This window comes from Somniosus microcephalus, chromosome 13, assembly GCF_052327205.1.
Source record: "Somniosus microcephalus isolate GS21.2 chromosome 13, FLI_Smic_1.0, whole genome shotgun sequence".
NCBI classification, from domain to species: domain Eukaryota; kingdom Metazoa; phylum Chordata; class Chondrichthyes; order Squaliformes; family Somniosidae; genus Somniosus; species Somniosus microcephalus.
Window position 1 is genome coordinate 10,374,464 of NC_140999.1, and position 17,672 is coordinate 10,392,135.

General features: G+C 41.5%; 1 protein-coding gene across 5 annotated transcripts in view; it reads right to left on the bottom strand.

The window, feature by feature from the left end:
* Positions 1-12,619: 12,619 nt before the first annotated feature.
* The window catches only part of LOC147108045 (GTP-binding protein Di-Ras2-like), a 51,573-nt gene continuing 46,520 nt past the window's right edge, over positions 12,620-17,672 (bottom strand). For all 5 annotated transcript variants that reach the window (XM_086004490.1, XM_086004491.1, XM_086004488.1 and 2 more), the window contains one exon: positions 12,620-15,732. In XM_086004490.1, the coding sequence (XP_085860616.1) occupies positions 15,117-15,713 (597 nt within the window). In that variant the 5' untranslated portion in view covers positions 15,714-15,732 and the 3' untranslated portion in view covers positions 12,620-15,116. The remainder of the gene's footprint in view (positions 15,733-17,672) is intronic.

A 17,672-nucleotide genomic window follows, 5' to 3' on the forward strand; every position in this document is an offset into this window, starting at 1 on the left:
CATAAGAAATAGGAGCCGGAGTAGGCCATACAACCCCTTGATCTGGCTCCGCCATTCAATAAGATCGTGGCTGATCATCGACCTCGACTCCACTTTCCCGCCCGATCTCCATATCCCTCGATTCCCCTAGAGTCCAAAAATCTATCTATCTCAACCTTGAATATACTCAAAGACTCAGCATTCACAGTCCTCTGGGGCACAGAATTCCAAAGATTCACAACCCTCTGAGTGAAGAAATTCCTCCTCATCTCAGCCTTAAAAGGCCGACCCTTTATCCTGAGACTATGCTCCCTAGTTCTAGACTCTCCAGCCAGGGGAAGCAACCTCTCAGCATCTCATGCTATGCTCGGGCATCGCTGACTGGCCAGAATGCGCCCGTTAAACCGGTGTGGGATGTGAGGCCAGCAATGATCTGATGATCTGCAAGAATTTTAACCCCCCTTCCCCCTCCGCACACCTTGTTCTCATCAGGTGCGGGGGGTTAAAATCAGGGCTGGTGTTTATCCTCCACATGGGCAGTAGTCCTAGTCCCACTCTGTTCCCCTTATTCCTCTTTCCTACAACCACCTATCTAACCTATTCTTAAATTACAAAGTATTACAAAGCACAGAAACATACTGGCATGAATCTTGTCAGTCATGTGGAAATGACTTATGAAATAATACTGGGCGGCCTGCTGGTGGCGCTGTCCAGGGAGAGTATAAATACTCGGGCACGGACCCAGCTTGCTCAGGACATTCTTTAACAGGAACTAGTGAAGGACACAACTAGATCTCCATGTTGTAAAACAGTTGATTAAAGCTTTGTTTAATGCTTAGACCAAGTGATTAGTAGTTTTCTTACATCACAGGCCATTCGGCCCAACAGGTCCATGTTTATGCTCTGCACGAGCCTCCTCCCACCCTTCTTCATCGAACCCCATCAACAGATCCATCTAATGTTGACATGGTCTTTGCTTCAATTACTAACTCTGCTAGTGCGTTCCACAGACTCACAACCCCTTGTGTAAAAAAGATTCCTCAGTCACTGGAAACAGTCTGGGTTAGATTTTGCCGGCGCTCAGAGGATGGGTTTGGAGGCGGGTCAAAGGGTAAAATCGTTTTGATTGACGGCGGGTTGCGATCCCGCCGTCAACCCGCATCCAAACAATTTTCCCAAGTGTCGGGTCCCCGATTTGCACATGGACCTGACACCTAGCGGCAGGAAGAGGATTAAAGTCAATTACCTGCCTATTAACAGGTAGTTGATAGTAGTTGACAGGCTATTTTTTAATTTTGCCGCTTCTGCCTCGGGTTTCCCGACGTGCAGATACCACGCCAGGTAAGTGTGGCATGTTGTGAGTCTGCTGTAGTGTTTCTGGATTGATGACAGCTGCAGAAGTGGTGTGAATGATCCAATGGTGCACTGGTGAGTCTCAGAGGTAAGATAATGTTGGGAAATTCATTTTTAATGCATTTACACATTTCTTTAGGTAACAAGTTTTGAAATCCATGTTCAGTGCCTCCTCATTGGGAGAACCTCTCTCACCAGTAACAGAACGCTTCTGTCACCTCACCTGCAGCTGCCATCTATTCCAGCCTATGGAGGAAGTCATTGGAGAGCCTGGGTGCAAGAGCTCACCTTTGTCCAGTCATTGTCAATGCTTGCAGCACCTCAATGCTGTCAAACACTGAGAAATCAGCTGTCAAAAAAAAATTGTGCATCATCCAACCGGCTTCCTGTTAATTGGCCGACAAGCCTGCAGGGCGGGCTTAACAAGGTCAATCAACGTAAAATCACTTCTGTGGGCCAGATGCAGTTGGGGGCGGGACTGGAAGCCGGAAACCATCTGACCCGCACCCAACCCGCCTCCATTGAAAAAATCACGGCCACTGTTTCTGGCAACCCTGTCCCATCCCTTCATAACTTTAAATGCTGCCATCAAAGCACCTCGTAAGTTTCTAACAGAATCAGCCCCAATTTTTCAAGTCTTTCTTCATTTCTGAATGTCCTCATACCAGGCAGGATCTTAATCTGATGAAAGGCCATCGACCTGAAACGTTGACTCTGTTTCTCTCTCCACAGATGCTGCCTGATCTGCTGAGTATTTCCAGCATTTTTTGTTTTTATTTCTTATTCTGTGCTGTACCCTCTCTATTGCCTCAATATCCTTCCTATAATGTGGAGCCCAAAACAGCAGACTGCACTCCAACTGTGGCGTTACTAAGGTTTTATATAGATTTACTGTTACATCTTGACTTTTATATTCTATACCTCCTGGCATAAAACCCATTAACTTCTTTATGGCCTTATCTACTTGAGGTACTGCTGTTAATCTTGAGAACTTGAACCCCCAAATCCCTTAGCGCTTCCATATCATCCAGCTTTCCCTCATTCAAAGTTTAATTATTGCTTATTTTTTTTAAAAGGTACCACCTCACATTTACTGACATTGAATTCCATTTGCCACTTTTTTGAACATTCCATCATCTTATCAATAGCCATTTGCAGCTTCCCATGTCCTCAGAATTATTTATTATGCCTCCTATTTTAGTATCATCTGCAAATTTGGACATCACTCCATCTAGCCCTATATCCAAGTCATTGATCTACAAAGTGAACAGAAGTAGTCTCAGAACGGAACTCTATGGTACACTGCTATCACTCTGAGAAACTGCCCTTGACTCCTGTTCTCTGTTTCCTCCCTTCTAACCAGTTTGCTACCCTCCCTCTAATTCCATATCACTTAACTTTCTCCAATAGTCTTGTGTATGGGAAGCTTTCTGAAAGTCCATATACACCACATCCACTGCATTCCCTCCCCCACCTTTTCTGTCACCCCAGCAAAGAAATCTATCAAGTTTGTCAAGCACAATCTTCCTTACTGGAATGAGTGTTGGTTGCTTCTAATTATTTTTTCTTCAGCTAGATATTTTGTAATTGGGGGTTCTTGAAGCAGAATGTTGCAAAAGCATTGGTGCTTTTAGCATCGTCTGTCTTGTCCAATAGAGTGTTGCCACATGAGGTCACATGGCAATATTTCACCTGTCATAGAGACATAGGAACAGGAGGAGGCCATTCAGCCCCTCGAGCCTGTTCCGCCATTCAATTAGATCACGGCTGATCTGCATTTTAACTCCAGTCAGTCATTGCTGCTCTGCAGAAGCCATCTTGAAAGTGGTGCACAACATACAATCAATCGAGCTGTGAAATGAGCAGAGGAGGGGTCAGTGGTGACATGCAGCGCGCTTTGAGATATTTGAGGGTGCATTCATACTACATACTACATAGCACTGGGGTGAAGCACTTTTGCTTTGCACCAATGTTGCAGTTATCAACAACAATGGGTTGCATTTATATAGCATCTTTAAAATCCAAGGCACTTCACAGGAGCGTTTTCAAACAAAATTTGACACTGCGCCACGTAAGGAGATATTATGACAGGTGATGAAAAGGTTGGTCAAAGAGGTAGGTTTTAAGGAGGGTTTTAAAAGAGGAGAGAGAGGCGGAGAGGTTTAGAGAGGGAATTCCAGAGCTTAGGGCCCAGGTAGCTGAAGGCACGGCCGCCAATGGTGGAATGATTAAAATCGGGTACGCACAAGAGGTCAGAATTGGAGGAGCACAGAGATCTTGGAGATTCTGGAGGAGGTTACAGAGATTGGGAGGGACGATGCCAAGCAGTGATTTGAAAATAAGGAGGGGAATTTTAAAATTGAGGCGATGCCAGACTGGGAGCACAGGGGTGATGGGTGAACGGGACTTGGTGCGAGTTAGGATATGGGCAGATATCTTGTAAATGCAGCTTGAGTCTGGAGAGAATACTTGGCCTGATACTGTAGAAAGCAGTGTGAGAATCACTGGGGGAGGAAGCATCGCTCTGCTTCACTTCGGAGTCAATTCACCCGATTTACACCACATAAGCTTAGCGTGGATGTGAAGCCAAAATGCACGATTTGAATGTCCCATTAAACTGTGCTGGAGGTTAATGTGCTGGAGGTTAATGTGCTGGAGGTTAAGGTGCTGGAAGTTAATGTTCTAGAGGTTAATGTTCTGGAGGTTAATGTTCTAGAGGTTAATGTGCTGGAGGTTAATGTGCTGGAGGTTAATGCTCTAGTGGTTAATGTTCTAGAGGTTTATGTTCTAGAGTTTAATGCTCTAGAGGTTAATGCTCTAGAGGTTAATGTTCTAGAGTTTAATGTTCCAGAGGTTAATGCTCTAGAGTTTAATGTTCTAGAGGTTGATGTTCTAGAGGTTAATGTTCTAGAGGTTAATGTTCTAGAGGTTACTGTTCTCAAGGTTAATGTTCTAGATGTTAATGTTCTAGAGGTTAATGTTCTAGAGGTTAATGTTCTAGAGGTTGATGTTCTAGAGGTTAATGTTCTAGAGGTTAATGTTCTAGAGTTTAATGTTCCAGAGTTTAATGCTCTATAGGTTAATGTTCTAGAGGTTAATGTGCTAGAGGTTGATGTTCTAGCGGTTAAAGTTGTAGAGGTTATTATTCTAGAGGTTATTGTTCTAGACGTTAATGTCCTAGAGGTTAATGTTCTAGAGGTTAATGCTCTAGAGGTTAATGTTCTAGAGGTTAATGTTCTAGAGGTTGATGTTCTAGAGGTTAATGTTCTAGAGGTTAATGTGCTGGAGGTTAATGTCCTAGAGGTTAATGTTCTAGAGGAAAATGTTCTAGAGGTTAGTGTTCTAGAGGTTAATGTTCTAGAGTTTAATGTTCTAGATGTTAATGCTCTAGAGGTTAATGTTCTACAGGTTAATGTTCTAGAGGTGGATGTTCTAGAGGTTAATATTCTAGCGGTTAATGGTCTAGAGGTTATTATTCTAGAGGTTAATGTTCTAGAGGTTAATGTTCTAGAGGTTAATGTTCTAGAGGTTAATGCTCTAGAGGTTAATGTTCTAGTGGTTAATGCTCTAGAGGTTAATGTGATGGAGGTTAATGTTATAGAGGTTAATGTTCTAGAGGTTGATGTTCTAGAGGTTAATGTACTGGAGTTTAATGTTCTAGAGTTTAATGCTCTAGAGTTTAATGTTCTAGAGGTTAATGTTCTAGAGGTTGATATTCTAGAGGTTAATGTTCTAGAGGATAATGTTCTAGAGGTTATTGTTCTAGAGGTTAATGTTCTAGAGGTTGATGTTCAAGAGGTTAATGTTCCAGAGGTTAATGTTCTAGAGGTTACTGTTCTAGATGTTAATGTTCTAGAGGTTAATGTGCTGGAGGTTAATGTCCTAGAGGTTAATGTTCTAGAGGTTAATGCTCTAGAGGTTAGTGTTCTAGAGGTTAGTGTTCTAGAGTTTAATGTTCTAGAGGTTAATGCTCTACAGGTTAATGTTCTAGAGGTTGATGTTCTAGAGGTTAATATTCTAGAGGTTAATGTTCTACAGGTTAATGTTCTAGAGGTTAATGTTCTACAGGTTAATGTTCTAGAGGTTAATGTTCTAGAGTTTAATGTTCTAGAGTTTAATGTTCTAGAGGTTAATGTGGAGGTTAATGTTCTAGAGTTTAATGTTCTCGTGGTTAATGTTCTAGAGTTTAATGCTCTAGAGGCTAATGTTCTTGAGGTTAATGTTCTTGAGGTTAATGTTCTTGAGGTTAATGTGCTGGAGGTTAATGTTCTAGAGGTTAATGTTCTAGAGGTTAATGCTCTAGAGGTTAATGTGCTGGAGGTTAATGCTTTAGAGGTTAATGTTCTTGAGGTTAATGCTCTAGAGGATAATGTGCTGGAGGTTAATGTTCTAGAGGTTAATGTTCTGGAGGATAATGTGCTGGAGGTTACTGTGCTGGAGTTTAATGTTCTAGAGGTTAATGTCCTAGTGGTTAATGTGCTGGAGGTTAATGTTCTAGTGTTTAATGTTCTCATGGTTAATGTTATAGAGTTTAATGTTCTAGAGGTTACTGCTCTAGAGGTTAATGCTCTAGAGGTTAATGTTCTAGAGGTTAATGTTCTAGAGTTTAATGTTCTTGAGATTAATGCTCTAGAGGTTAATGTTCTAGAGGTTAATGTTCTAGAGGTTAATGTGCTGGAGGTTAATGTTCGAGAGTTTAATGTTCTAGAGATTAATGTTCTTGAGTTAATGTTCTAGAGGTTAATGCTCTAGAGGTTAATGTGCTGGAGGTTAATGCTTTAGAGGTTAATGTTCTAGAGGTTAATGTTCTAGAGGCTAATGTGATGGAGGTTAATGTGATGGAGGTTAATGTTCTAGAGGTTAATATGCTAGAGGTTAATGTTCTAGAGGTTGATGTTCTAGAGGTTAATGTTCTAGAGGTTAATGTTCTAGAGTTTAATGTTCCAGAGTTTAATGCTCTAGAGGTTAATGTTCTAGAGTTTAATGTTCTTGAGATTAATGCTCTAGAGGTTAATGTTCTAGAGGTTAATGTTGTAGAGGTTAATGTTCTAGAGGTTAATGTTCTAGACGTTAATGTCCTAGAGGTTAATGTTCTAGAGGTTAATGCTCTAGAGGTTAATGTTCTAGAGGTTAATGTTCTAGAGGTTGATGTTCTAGAGGTTAATGTTCTAGAGGTTAATGTGCTGGAGGTTAATGTTCTAGAGGAAAATGTTCTAGAGGTTAGTGTTCTAGAGGTTAATGTTCTAGAGTTTAATGTTCTAGAGGTTAATGTTCTACAGGTTAATGTTCTAGAGGTGGATGTTCTAGAGGTTAATATTCTAGAGGTTAATGGTCTAGAGGTTATTATTCTAGAGGTTAATGTTCTAGAGGTTAATGTTCTAGAGGTTAATGTTCTAGAGGTTAATGCTCTAGAGGTTAATGTTCTAGTGGTTAATGCTCTAGAGGTTAATGTGATGGAGGTTAATGTTATAGAGGTTAATGTTCTAGAGGTTGATGTTCTAGAGGTTAATGTACTAGAGTTTAATGTTCTAGAGTTTAATGCTCTAGAGTTTAATGTTCTAGAGGTTAATGTTCTAGAGGTTGATATTCTAGAGGTTAATGCTCTAGAGGATAATGTTCTAGAGGTTATTGTTCTAGAGGTTAATGTTCTAGAGGTTGATGTTCAAGAGGTTAATGTTCTAGAGGTTAATGTTCTAGAGGTTACTGTTCTAGATGTTAATGTTCTAGAGGTTAATGTGCTGGAGGTTAATGTCCTAGAGGTTAATGTCCTAGAGGTTAATGCTCTAGAGGTTAGTGTTCTAGAGGTTAGTGTTCTAGAGTTTAATGTTCTAGAGGTTAATGCTCTACAGGTTAATGTTCTAGAGGTTGATGTTCTAGAGGTTAATATTCTAGAGGTTAATGTTCTAGAGTTTAATGTTCTAGAGGTTAATGTTCTAGAGGTTAATGCTCTAGAGGTTAATGTTCTAGAGGTTAATGTTCTAGAGTTTAATGTTCTAGAGGTTAATGTGGAGGTTAATGTTCTAGAGTTTAATGTTCTCGTGGTTAATGTTCTAGAGTTTAATGCTCTAGAGGCTAATGATCTTGAGGTTAATGTTCTTGAGGTTAATGTTCTTGAGGTTAATGTGCTGGAGGTTAATGTTCTAGAGGTTAATGTTCTAGAGGTTAAGGCTCTAGAGGTTAATGTGCTGGAGGTTAATGCTTTAGAGGTTAATGTTCTTGAGGTTAATGCTCTAGAGGATAATGTGCTGGAGGTTAATGTTCTAGAGGTTAATGTTCTGGAGGTTAATGTGCTGGAGGTTAATGTGCTGGAGTTTAATGTTCTAGAGGTTAATGTCCTAGTGGTTAATGTGCTGGAGGTTAATGTTCTAGTGTTTAATGTTCTCATGGTTAATGTTATAGAGTTTAATGTTCTAGAGGTTACTGCTCTAGAGGTTAATGCTCTAGAGGTTAATGTTCTAGAGGTTAATGTTCTAGAGTTTAATGTTCTTGAGATTAATGCTCTAGAGGTTAATGTTCTAGAGGTTAATGTTGTAGAGGTTAATGTTCTAGAGGTTAATGTGCTGGAGGTTAATGTTCTAGAGTTTAATGTTCTAGAGATTAATGTTCTCGAGGTTAATGTTCTAGAGGTTAATGCTCTAGAGGTTAATGTGCTGGAGGTTAATGCTTTAGAGGTTAATGTTCTAGAGGTTAATGTTCTAGAGGCTAATGTGATGGAGGTTAATGTGATGGAGGTTAATGTTCTAGAGGTTAATATTCTAGAGGTTAATGCTCTAGATGTTAATGCTCTAAAGGTTAATGTTCTAGAGGTTAATGTGATGGAGGTTAATGTTCTAGAGGTTAATGTGCCCAAGATTAATATTCTAGAGGTTAATATTCTAGAGGTTTATGTTCTAGAGATTAATGTTCTAGAGGTTAATGTCCCAGAGGTTAATGTTCTAGAGGTTAATGTGCTGGAGGTTAATCTTCTAGAGTTTAATGTTCTAGAGGTTAATGTTCTAGAGGTTAATGTTCTCTATGTTAATGTTCTAGAGTTAATGTTCTAGAAGTTAATGTCCTAGAGGTTAATGTGTTGGAGGTTAATGTTCTAGAGTTTAATGTTCTAGAGGTTAATGTCCTAGAGGTTAATGTGCTGGAGGCTAATGTTCTAGAGTTTAATGTTCTCATTGTTAATGTTCTAGAATGTAATGTTCTAGAGGTTAATGTTCTGGAGGTTAATGTTCTAGAGGTTAATGTTCTAGAGGTTAATGTTCTCTAGGTTAATGTTCTAGAGTTAATGTTCTAGAGGTTAATGTCCTAGAGGTTAATGTGCTGGAGATTAATGTTCTAGAGTTTAGTTTTCTAGAGGTTAATGTCCTAGAAGTTAATGAGCTGGAGGTTAATGTGATGGAGGTTAATGTTCTAGAGTTTAATGTTCTAGAGGTTAATGTCCTAGAGGTTAATGTGCTGGAGGCTAATGTTCTAGAGTTTAATGTTCTCATTGTTAATGTTCTAGAATGTAATGTTCTAGAGGTTAATGTTCTAGAGGTTAATGTTCTCTAGGTTAATGTTCTAGAGTTAATGTTCTAGAGGTTAATGTCCTAGAGGTTAATGTGCTGGAGATTAATGTTCTAGAGTTTAGTTTTCTAGAGGTTAATGTGCTGGAGATTAATGTTCTAGAGTTTAGTTTTCTAGAGGTTAATGTCCTAGAAGTTAATGAGCTGGAGGTTAATGTGATGGAGGTTAATGTTCTAGAGTTAATGTTCTAGAGGTTAATGTGCTGGAGGTTAATGTTCTAGGCCTAGATTTTCAGTATAGACAGTTATGGGGCGCTAACCTTAGCGCCCGCCCGAAGTTAGCGCTCGCCCCAAAGTAGCGCCCCGTTGCCGGAAATTCAGTGGCTTCGCCCTAAGAGGTTGGTGGAGCGCTAAAAGAGGCGTTCCACTACTATCTTTAGGCGCTAAGCCGGCGGTGCAGAGCGCAACACCCGAGCTTGGGTGCAGCGCACGGTAGACACTCTGGTGCCAGTGAGCTCTTAAAGGGGAAGGGTGCATGTGTTTTTTTGAGGAGGAGGAGGAGGAGGAGGAGGAGGAGGAGATAAATACACCGTTCAGACCACACAACACATGCAGACTGCCTTTTTTCGTGCAGGAGGAGTGCCCTTTAATTTGCGCTCTCCAGGGTGTGTTGCGTTCCATTTTACAAACGCTCTGGATGCCAGCCGCACAATGGGGCGGTCCGACTGAAGTTTGGATTCGGGGCGGCCAAAGGGCGTTGCACGACGGTGTGACGTCATTTTCTGCGCACGCATCCGGGCGGCCGCTAAACTTTGCGCCGGCGCTAACGGGCAACTTAATTTGGGGCGGGGCGCAAACTGCGCTGCGCCCGGGCGCTACACGCATAGCGCCCGAAAATCACTTCTCTTAAGGCGCTAACTGCTGGTGCAAGCAACTGAAAATCTAGCCCCTAGAGTTTAATGTTCTCACGGTTAATGTTCTAGAGTTTAATGTTCTAGAGGTTAATGTTCTAGAGGTTAATGCTCTAGTGGTTAATGCTCTAGAGGTTAATGATCTAGAGGTTACAGTTCTAGAGCTTAATGTTCTTGAGGTTAATGCTCTAGAGGTTAATGTTCTAAAGGTTATTGTTCTAGAGGTTAATGTTCTAGAGGTTAATGTTCTAGAGATTAATGTGCTGGAGGTTAATGTTCTAGAGTTTAATGTTCTAGAGGTTAATGTTCTCGAGGTTAATGTGATGGAGATTACTGTTCTAGAGGTTAATGTGCTGGAGGTTAATGTTCTAGAGTTTACTGTTCTAGAGGTTAATGTGCTGGAGGTTAATGTTCCAGAGTTTAATGTTCTAGAGGTTAATGTGCTGGAGGTTAATGTTCTTGAAGTTAATGCTCTAGAGGTTAATGTTCTAGAAGTTAATGTTCTAGCGGTTAATGTGCTGGAGGTTAATGTACTAGAGTTTAATGTTCTAGAGTTTAATGTTCTAGAGGTTAATGTGCTGGAGATTAATGTGCTGGAGGTTAATGTTCTAGAGTTTAATGTTCTAGAGGTTAATGTGCTCTCCTACATTGTACCTTGAGGAACTTCATAAATTCACCCCCCTCCCCAAGAAAGCCCTAATTGGAAAAATTGCTTGATAAGACATGTTATCTCTCAGATATTGTTAAAAACAATTATTACATGGATTTAACCTCCGTTACTTTGAGATAGTGTTCATGCAAGGAAAATAAAAGGATATTCTCACTTAAATTAAAAATAGAAAATGTCTAATTCTGGTTGAGCAAAACTCTAGAATCTGGCGTGAGACCGCTCCAGACTATGTACAGAGCCGCCCTGGGCTGTCCCAGCATGATCATTAGAGCCAGAGCATCACAGGATACATCTTCTGATCAATGAGGTTCAGGGACACAAGCTTAACCTTCCTCTGTGCACGATTCTTAAGCCTGAAAATAACACATACAGGAATGTTGTAGGAGTGCATTAATTATTGAGTGGCTTAACTGGACCAGCCACAAAATACTGTGGCAACAAGAGCAGGTCAGAGGCTGGGTATTCTGTGGTATCTCATCTCCTGACTCCCCAAAGCCTTTCCACCATCTACAAGGCACAGGTCAGGAGTGTGATGGAATACTCTCCACTTGCCTGGATGAGTGCAGCTCCAACAACACTCAAGAAGCTCGACACCATCCAGGACAAAGCAGCCCGCTTGATTGGCACTCCATCCACCACCTTAAACATTCATTCCTTCCACCACTGGCGTACCGTGGCTGCAGTGTATACCATCTACAAGATGCACTACAGCAACTCGCCAAGGCTTATTTGGCAGCACCTCCCAAACCCGCGACCTCTTCCACCTAGAAGGACAAGGGCAGCAGGAGCATGGGAACACCACCACCTCCAAGTTCCCCTCCAAGTCACACACCATCCTGAGTTGGAAGTATATCGCCGATCCTTCATTGTCGCTGGGTCAAAACCCTGGAAACCCCTACCTAGCAGCACTGTGGGAGCACCTTCACCACACGGACTGCAGCGGTTCAAGAAGGCGGCTCACCACCACCTTCTCAAGGGCAATTAGAGATGGGCAATAAATGCTGGCCTTGCCAGTGATGTCCACTACCTGCGAATGAATTTTTAAAAATTCATACTTGAATTTTGTCAGTTGGAATTCTACCCCTAGATATTTAGATACCAGTATCACAACTCAGGAAAACATTTATACTTTTCACCCCAGTTTTCTATCCTTTCCCCTGACGTACGCTGGGGTACGGTTCCACGGGTGCTGACACCATCTGGTTGCCCAGTGGGTGAGCATCCAGTGGATTATTCAACCCCTTGTGAGAATCACAGTCATGTCCAATTCTGTCCTCACCTGACATATGCACCATTCGAAGAAGAGTGCGTGTGGGTGGGGTGTTCTCCTGGTGCCTTGGGTGACATTATCCCCTCAAACAACACCACCAAAAACAAGTTAAAGATCATTTATTGAATTTGCTATTTTTGGGACCTTGCTGTGCACAAAGTGGCTGCCACGTCTGCCTACAAATCAGCAGTGACTACACTTCGAAAGAAATTCATTGGCTGTGACGTTCTTGGAACGTCCTGAGGACATGTTTAAAAATCATGAAGCATTTAGATAGAGTAAATAAATAAAGAGAAACTGTTTCCAATGGCTGAAGGGTCGATAACCAGAGGGCACAGATTTAAGGTGATTGGCAAAAGAACCAGAGACAACACGAGGAAAAACTTTTTACGCAACGAGTGGTGAGGATTTGGAATGCGCTGCCTGATAGGGCGGTGGATACAGATTCAATAGTAGCCTTCAAATTGGATAAATACTTGAAGGAGGGAAAATTGCAGGGATATGGGGAAAGAGCGGAGGGAGTGGGATTAACTGGATTGCCCTTCGAAGGAGCCGGCGCAACTCGATGGGCCGAATGTCCTCCTTCTGTGCTGTCCTATTCTATGATTCTATGTAAGTGCAAAGTCTTTCCCTGTCCTTTCCAGCAAGGGTCACTGGTCGGCAATCAGGAGGAGGAATCCTGGCTGCTATTTTTCAGGGACACGGAGGTGAAGCACAGCATGACATTGCCTCACTCACTGAGATCAGTTAGCTCAGAAGAAGGCAAGGGCTAAAACTTGGAAGCATCCTGCTCTGTAGTTGGGTCATTTCCATTCAAGACAGGGCACTGACCTATTTAGCCCCTTGGTTCAGTATACTTAATCATGTTGTGCAAAAGGTGTAGGGTGCAGTTTAATTGTCTCTTGTAATCGGCTCCTGTTCACACAACAAACAGCAGCAGCCATATTGCCAGCATTTTATTAGTAAAAACACATTCAGCAAACATGTTACAGGGAGGAGACATGGCAACAGTTCATATGTTAAAGGAAGACTATCATCTACAATAAACCGTAAATTTCATTAAAATATTATCCTGTGTAATTCTAGCCTGTTGGAGTTGCAGTGTCGATTGGCGTCCTTTCATGCACGGGAGTAAATAGATGTCATGATGCAAACATTTACTCTACTGTGGCGAGCACTTTAGTGCCCCATGGCCTAAACTCTATTGCACTGCACGTAATGCAGATAACTGGTCAGCCTACAAGGTTCAGTCTGGCTGGCATTCCAATTTGACATGCGCCTCTAAGTAAAGCCTGTGCTCACTAATGCATCAACCCATGTGTTGAACTATGCTGTATAAGTTAACTATCTCTCAGTATCATAAAAAGCTGGTGTGTTCTCAGAGACTGAAATTCTGTGTCAATTCCCCTTGCATGATTCCACGGGGCAAATGGTTATCAAACGGGAGTCAATTAGTCTGCTTGAGGTAAGCGAAAGATGGAAAGCTGGGGAAAGTTGTGTTGAGGTCCTACTTAATAGAGGGTGGCACTGAGACTAGGAACTAGATCAATAAATGTCCTGGAGCCAACAGGAAGTAGGCAGAAAGGTCACAAAATATCAGGGAGTAATCATGTTTGTTTCTAGTAATCCAACTTTGCAATGAGAATTTGAAAATCTAGGTCTGGAGCGAAACATGAAGTTCTCCGCTTAGTGGAGTAGGCTAAGATGCCGTTTGACAATCTCAGTACAGTTCCTCCACTGGGCACAATGTAATTGCATGATGTTGCCTTCGATTCTACAGCCTCAACTCTGATGAACCTGGGACTGAGTGTGTGGCGACTGAGAGTCCCCTGATCCAGTGATTGCTGTGTTCTGATGCTATGTGCTGAGGCTGCACTGTCAGGGCACAAGTCCCAGTGTGAGAATGTCTGGTGGCCAGAATACTGCTATCAAGATGCCAAGTGATCAACTGGTCCATCCACGAGAACTGGAAGGAAATTTATGATGATGCAGGCAACACTAATTCAACACAAGCACCAATAAAATTAAGTACCTGAGCACCGTGTGTGTACATAAGATAAATATTTTGTGTAATACAATTATATTTAGGGATAATCTCAGTGCTCCAAGAAAAGCACTGCTTAAAGTGCTGAGAATTCAGCGAAATTTACCAGTAAATCAACCTTTCTACAATGGAGTAGATCATAATCCAGAGGTCAGGCAAGCTATGTGTACTTTCATTTTACTGTTGCTCAGTAATGATGAGGATATCCCTAAATATAGAACGGTAAATTGTGCTGTATCAAAAAAATATATATAATTAAAATAACATTATCTTTTCTTAGCCTTTTCTCTCCCCTACATTTGCACTGTAACAGATTTTTTTTTTTTAATCAAACAAATAGTGGCCTGTTTAAAGAGCTTTAATGCGTACTGTGCCCCAGTACTTTCTACCAACTCCACAGACCTCTAAGCAGATAAGTGCTTATTTCTGGACCATATACAGAGAGTTTTTATGCAGGAACGGGAGAAGTCAAAACCAAACCGGGATGTCTAGTGCAAAAACATCGGCGGATTAAATAGTTAAAGTTCTCTTACACCACCCCCCCCCCCTCTATAGGCACTTGTACCATGTTTTATATCTGTGTGGGTATTTGGTGCAGGGTTTGCATGTTGCCTAGCTTGCTCCCATCTGTCCAATCTTGTGCTTCTAATGTCATTGCTTGTCCTTATCCTGGTATCTCCCAGTTACCACAGTTATACTTGAGGTGAAGAGTAACCAATCATTTACTTAAATGAGGTTGAATATAGTTAGAAAACTTCTGAAGCTGGACAGCCTGACTATTGTGTAACTATTACAGTTTTTATGCTCATTTGTGGCAATTTATACCACAGGCCACAGAGTCTACTGAGATTACAGTGAATGTGCTTTTTACATATATAAGTTTAAAAAGTTAATACATTCAGTAAATTACATTATGGTGAAGGGGCATGGGTGGATAATAGCCACGGAGACCCAAAATACATGAACTAATCACACCTACCAGGGTCATATATGCAACCCCCATCCTACCTAGAACTTTACATGCAAGGGGATTCTTGGAAGAATGGATACTCAAAGGAACTCCTATAGCAAGACTGTAGGGGAATGATTCCAGTGGAGACCAGCTAAAGTTCATCTGCTTGGGTCTGAGTCACGTATCTTTGCCTTTGATTAACTTAAGTTATTTGTTATTTATATGCGCAGAATGTTTAAGAAGTTCTATTGCCTTAACTGTACATAACTAGAAAGTGCAATGAAATCTGATGTTGGTGAGGCACAGATCTCCAGTAAGCTTAGAGGACGGGATGTAGGGTTAGTGTGCAACAGAGGATGATGCAGCGTTGACGCTCTTCCTTACAGTTATTCCAATAGTCTTACTGAAATAAGCAAAGCCACCCATTGGACTGAAGAGTAGAGTCTACATGATGCTGCACTTTCCCTTTAATTTCTCTGTTCTCTTCTGCTGTTTGGACTTCTTCCCATCAATATTCAGGCTCATGGATCTGCGCTTTTCCAAATTAAGCAGTTCCTGGAAAAGCTCCTTGACGTTGTGATTCATCTTGGCTGAGGTCTCCATGAAGGCGCACTTCCACTCCTTAGCCAAGGCTTCCCCGACCTTACTGTCCACCTCCTTGACCGTTTCATCACACTTGTTCCCCACCAACATGACTGGGATGTTCTCGATATTGCCTTTGATCTGAAGGATCTGTTGGTAGATGGGTTTCAGCTCTTCCAGGGACTGTCGGCTGCAGATCGAGTAGACCAAGATGAAAGCGTGTCCCTTGGATATGGAGAGGCGCTGCATTGCTGGGAACTGGTGGGACCCTGTGGTGTCGGTGATCTGAAGGGTGCAGACACTCTTATCACAGCTGATCACCTGCCTATAGGTGTCTTCAATGGTGGGAATGTAGGTCTCTTGAAATGTCCCCTTGACAAAACGTAGCACCAGGGAGCTTTTCCCAACACCCCCAGCCCCAAACACCACCACATTGTAATCATTACTCTGTTCAGGCATGTTCTCAGCGTCTTCTTGCCTACAAATAAACAATAAAATAATAATCCAACAGGTATTACCAATGACCAATTTTAATGAAGAATTTGGATCATCACTGCTGCTGTGACACTTTCCCAATGATTTAATCATTAGTTTAATTGCATCAAGTTAAAGGCAACCTCTGTTTCTTTGAATTATAACGAGAACCATTAACAAATAGGTATGTTGCAGTGATGAACAAAGGGGAGATATCGAGTTCTCTTTCTGGTGTGCAAGCCAGAAAAATCCCATCTGTTAGCATCAATGCAACTCATTAATGCCTAAACCATCAGTGGGAACACATGTGCTGCTCAAATAACTTTTCAAGAAGAAAAGTGATTGGAGTGGATAATTTTCGATGGAGCCAATTTTGTTCCATTTTGGATTTCAACTCAGGCCAATGTAAAAATGTCAATCCAGAGTTCCACTTATTTCAGGGGATTGCATGAAGTGTGTGTGCTGTAATAAAGGGGAGTCTGAACACATTCTATAATAGGGTCATGTTTTAGTGCATGGGAAGGGGATGGAAAATTATAAAGAAATCCAACCAGATGACTTTTCCTAAGACGGTACAAGGGATGAGAAGCTTTTGTTATGAGCAGGGTGTATTTTCACTAGAACAAGAAGATTGCAACTAGAGGATATAAATGTTAAGATCATCAACAAAAGAATGAAGGGAGTGGTTAGGTGTCAGCTCAGTGGGCAGCACTCTCACCTCTTAGTCAGAAGGTCGTGGGTTCAAGCCCCACTTTGGAGACTTGAGCAGAAAAATCTAGGCTGACACTCCCTGTGCAGTGCTGAGGGAGTGCTGCACTGTTGGAGGTGCTGTCTTTCGGATGAGACAGTAAACCGAGGCCCCGTCTGCCCTCTCAGGTGGATGTAAAAGATCCCATGGCACTATTTCAAAGAAGAGCAGGGGGAGTTCTCCCGGTGTCCTGGCCAACATTTGTTCCTCAACCAACATCATTAAAACAGATTATCTGGTCATTTTCACATTGCTGTTTGTGGGAGCTTGCTGTGCGCAAATTGGCTGCTGCGTTTGTTACATTACACCGTGACTATATGTCAAATAGTACTTCATTGGCTGTAAAGCTCGCTATACCTGCCACAGGCCAATTGTATTACCATTGTATTCAGGTTCCTTCCATTTTCTAAACTCTCTGTCACTTGTCCCCTTCTGCCTTACGTTTCTTTATTGTCTTACGGATTGGATTCATCAATGACTTAGCACTTGCATTTCTTCCATGAGAGGGCCCTTGATTGACTGCTGGTGCCCCACCATGTAGTCTGTAGCTTTTCATTTCTCTCAGTAACCAGTAGGATTATTTATGTGCCACACATGTTCTTGTGTAGTTGCTATATTTGTACCCTGTCATTATAGCCACTTTAAAAAAAATTCCCTTTCATTCAATTAGCTTTCATTAAAAAGACTTTTTCTGCCATGCCCATATAGTGATCTTACCCCTAGTTCTAACTCTCTCTACCCCTCCAAGTAGATGTACCCCAAGTTATTTAAAGTCAAGAACCAATCTCCCCCCTAAATTACATTCTCAGCAACTGACTCCATTCTGACCCTATCTCTTCTGTCTTTCAACCAGGACTTACACAGAAATTTGATCTCACCACACAGACAGGAAAAATGTTCTACAACAGAATCTTTAGCGAATTTATCATTTGGTGCAATAACAGTCTTTCAGATGCCAATAGCTATTATTTCTTAGTTAGCAGCTTCTCTGTAGAAAATCACTATGAAGTCCTTTGTCTCTACTTAGATGTTCTAAGTCCCTTAAGTAGATAGAACAGCAGTTTATCCTAAGTATGAATGTAATGTAAGTATTTCTTTCTTCCACTTGTCCTCAGTTGATGATTTGATTAATCTACTTTGGTCCTGCCTTGAATATCAAACCTTCAATTGTACAAAAATCTCATCATGAGCTTAGT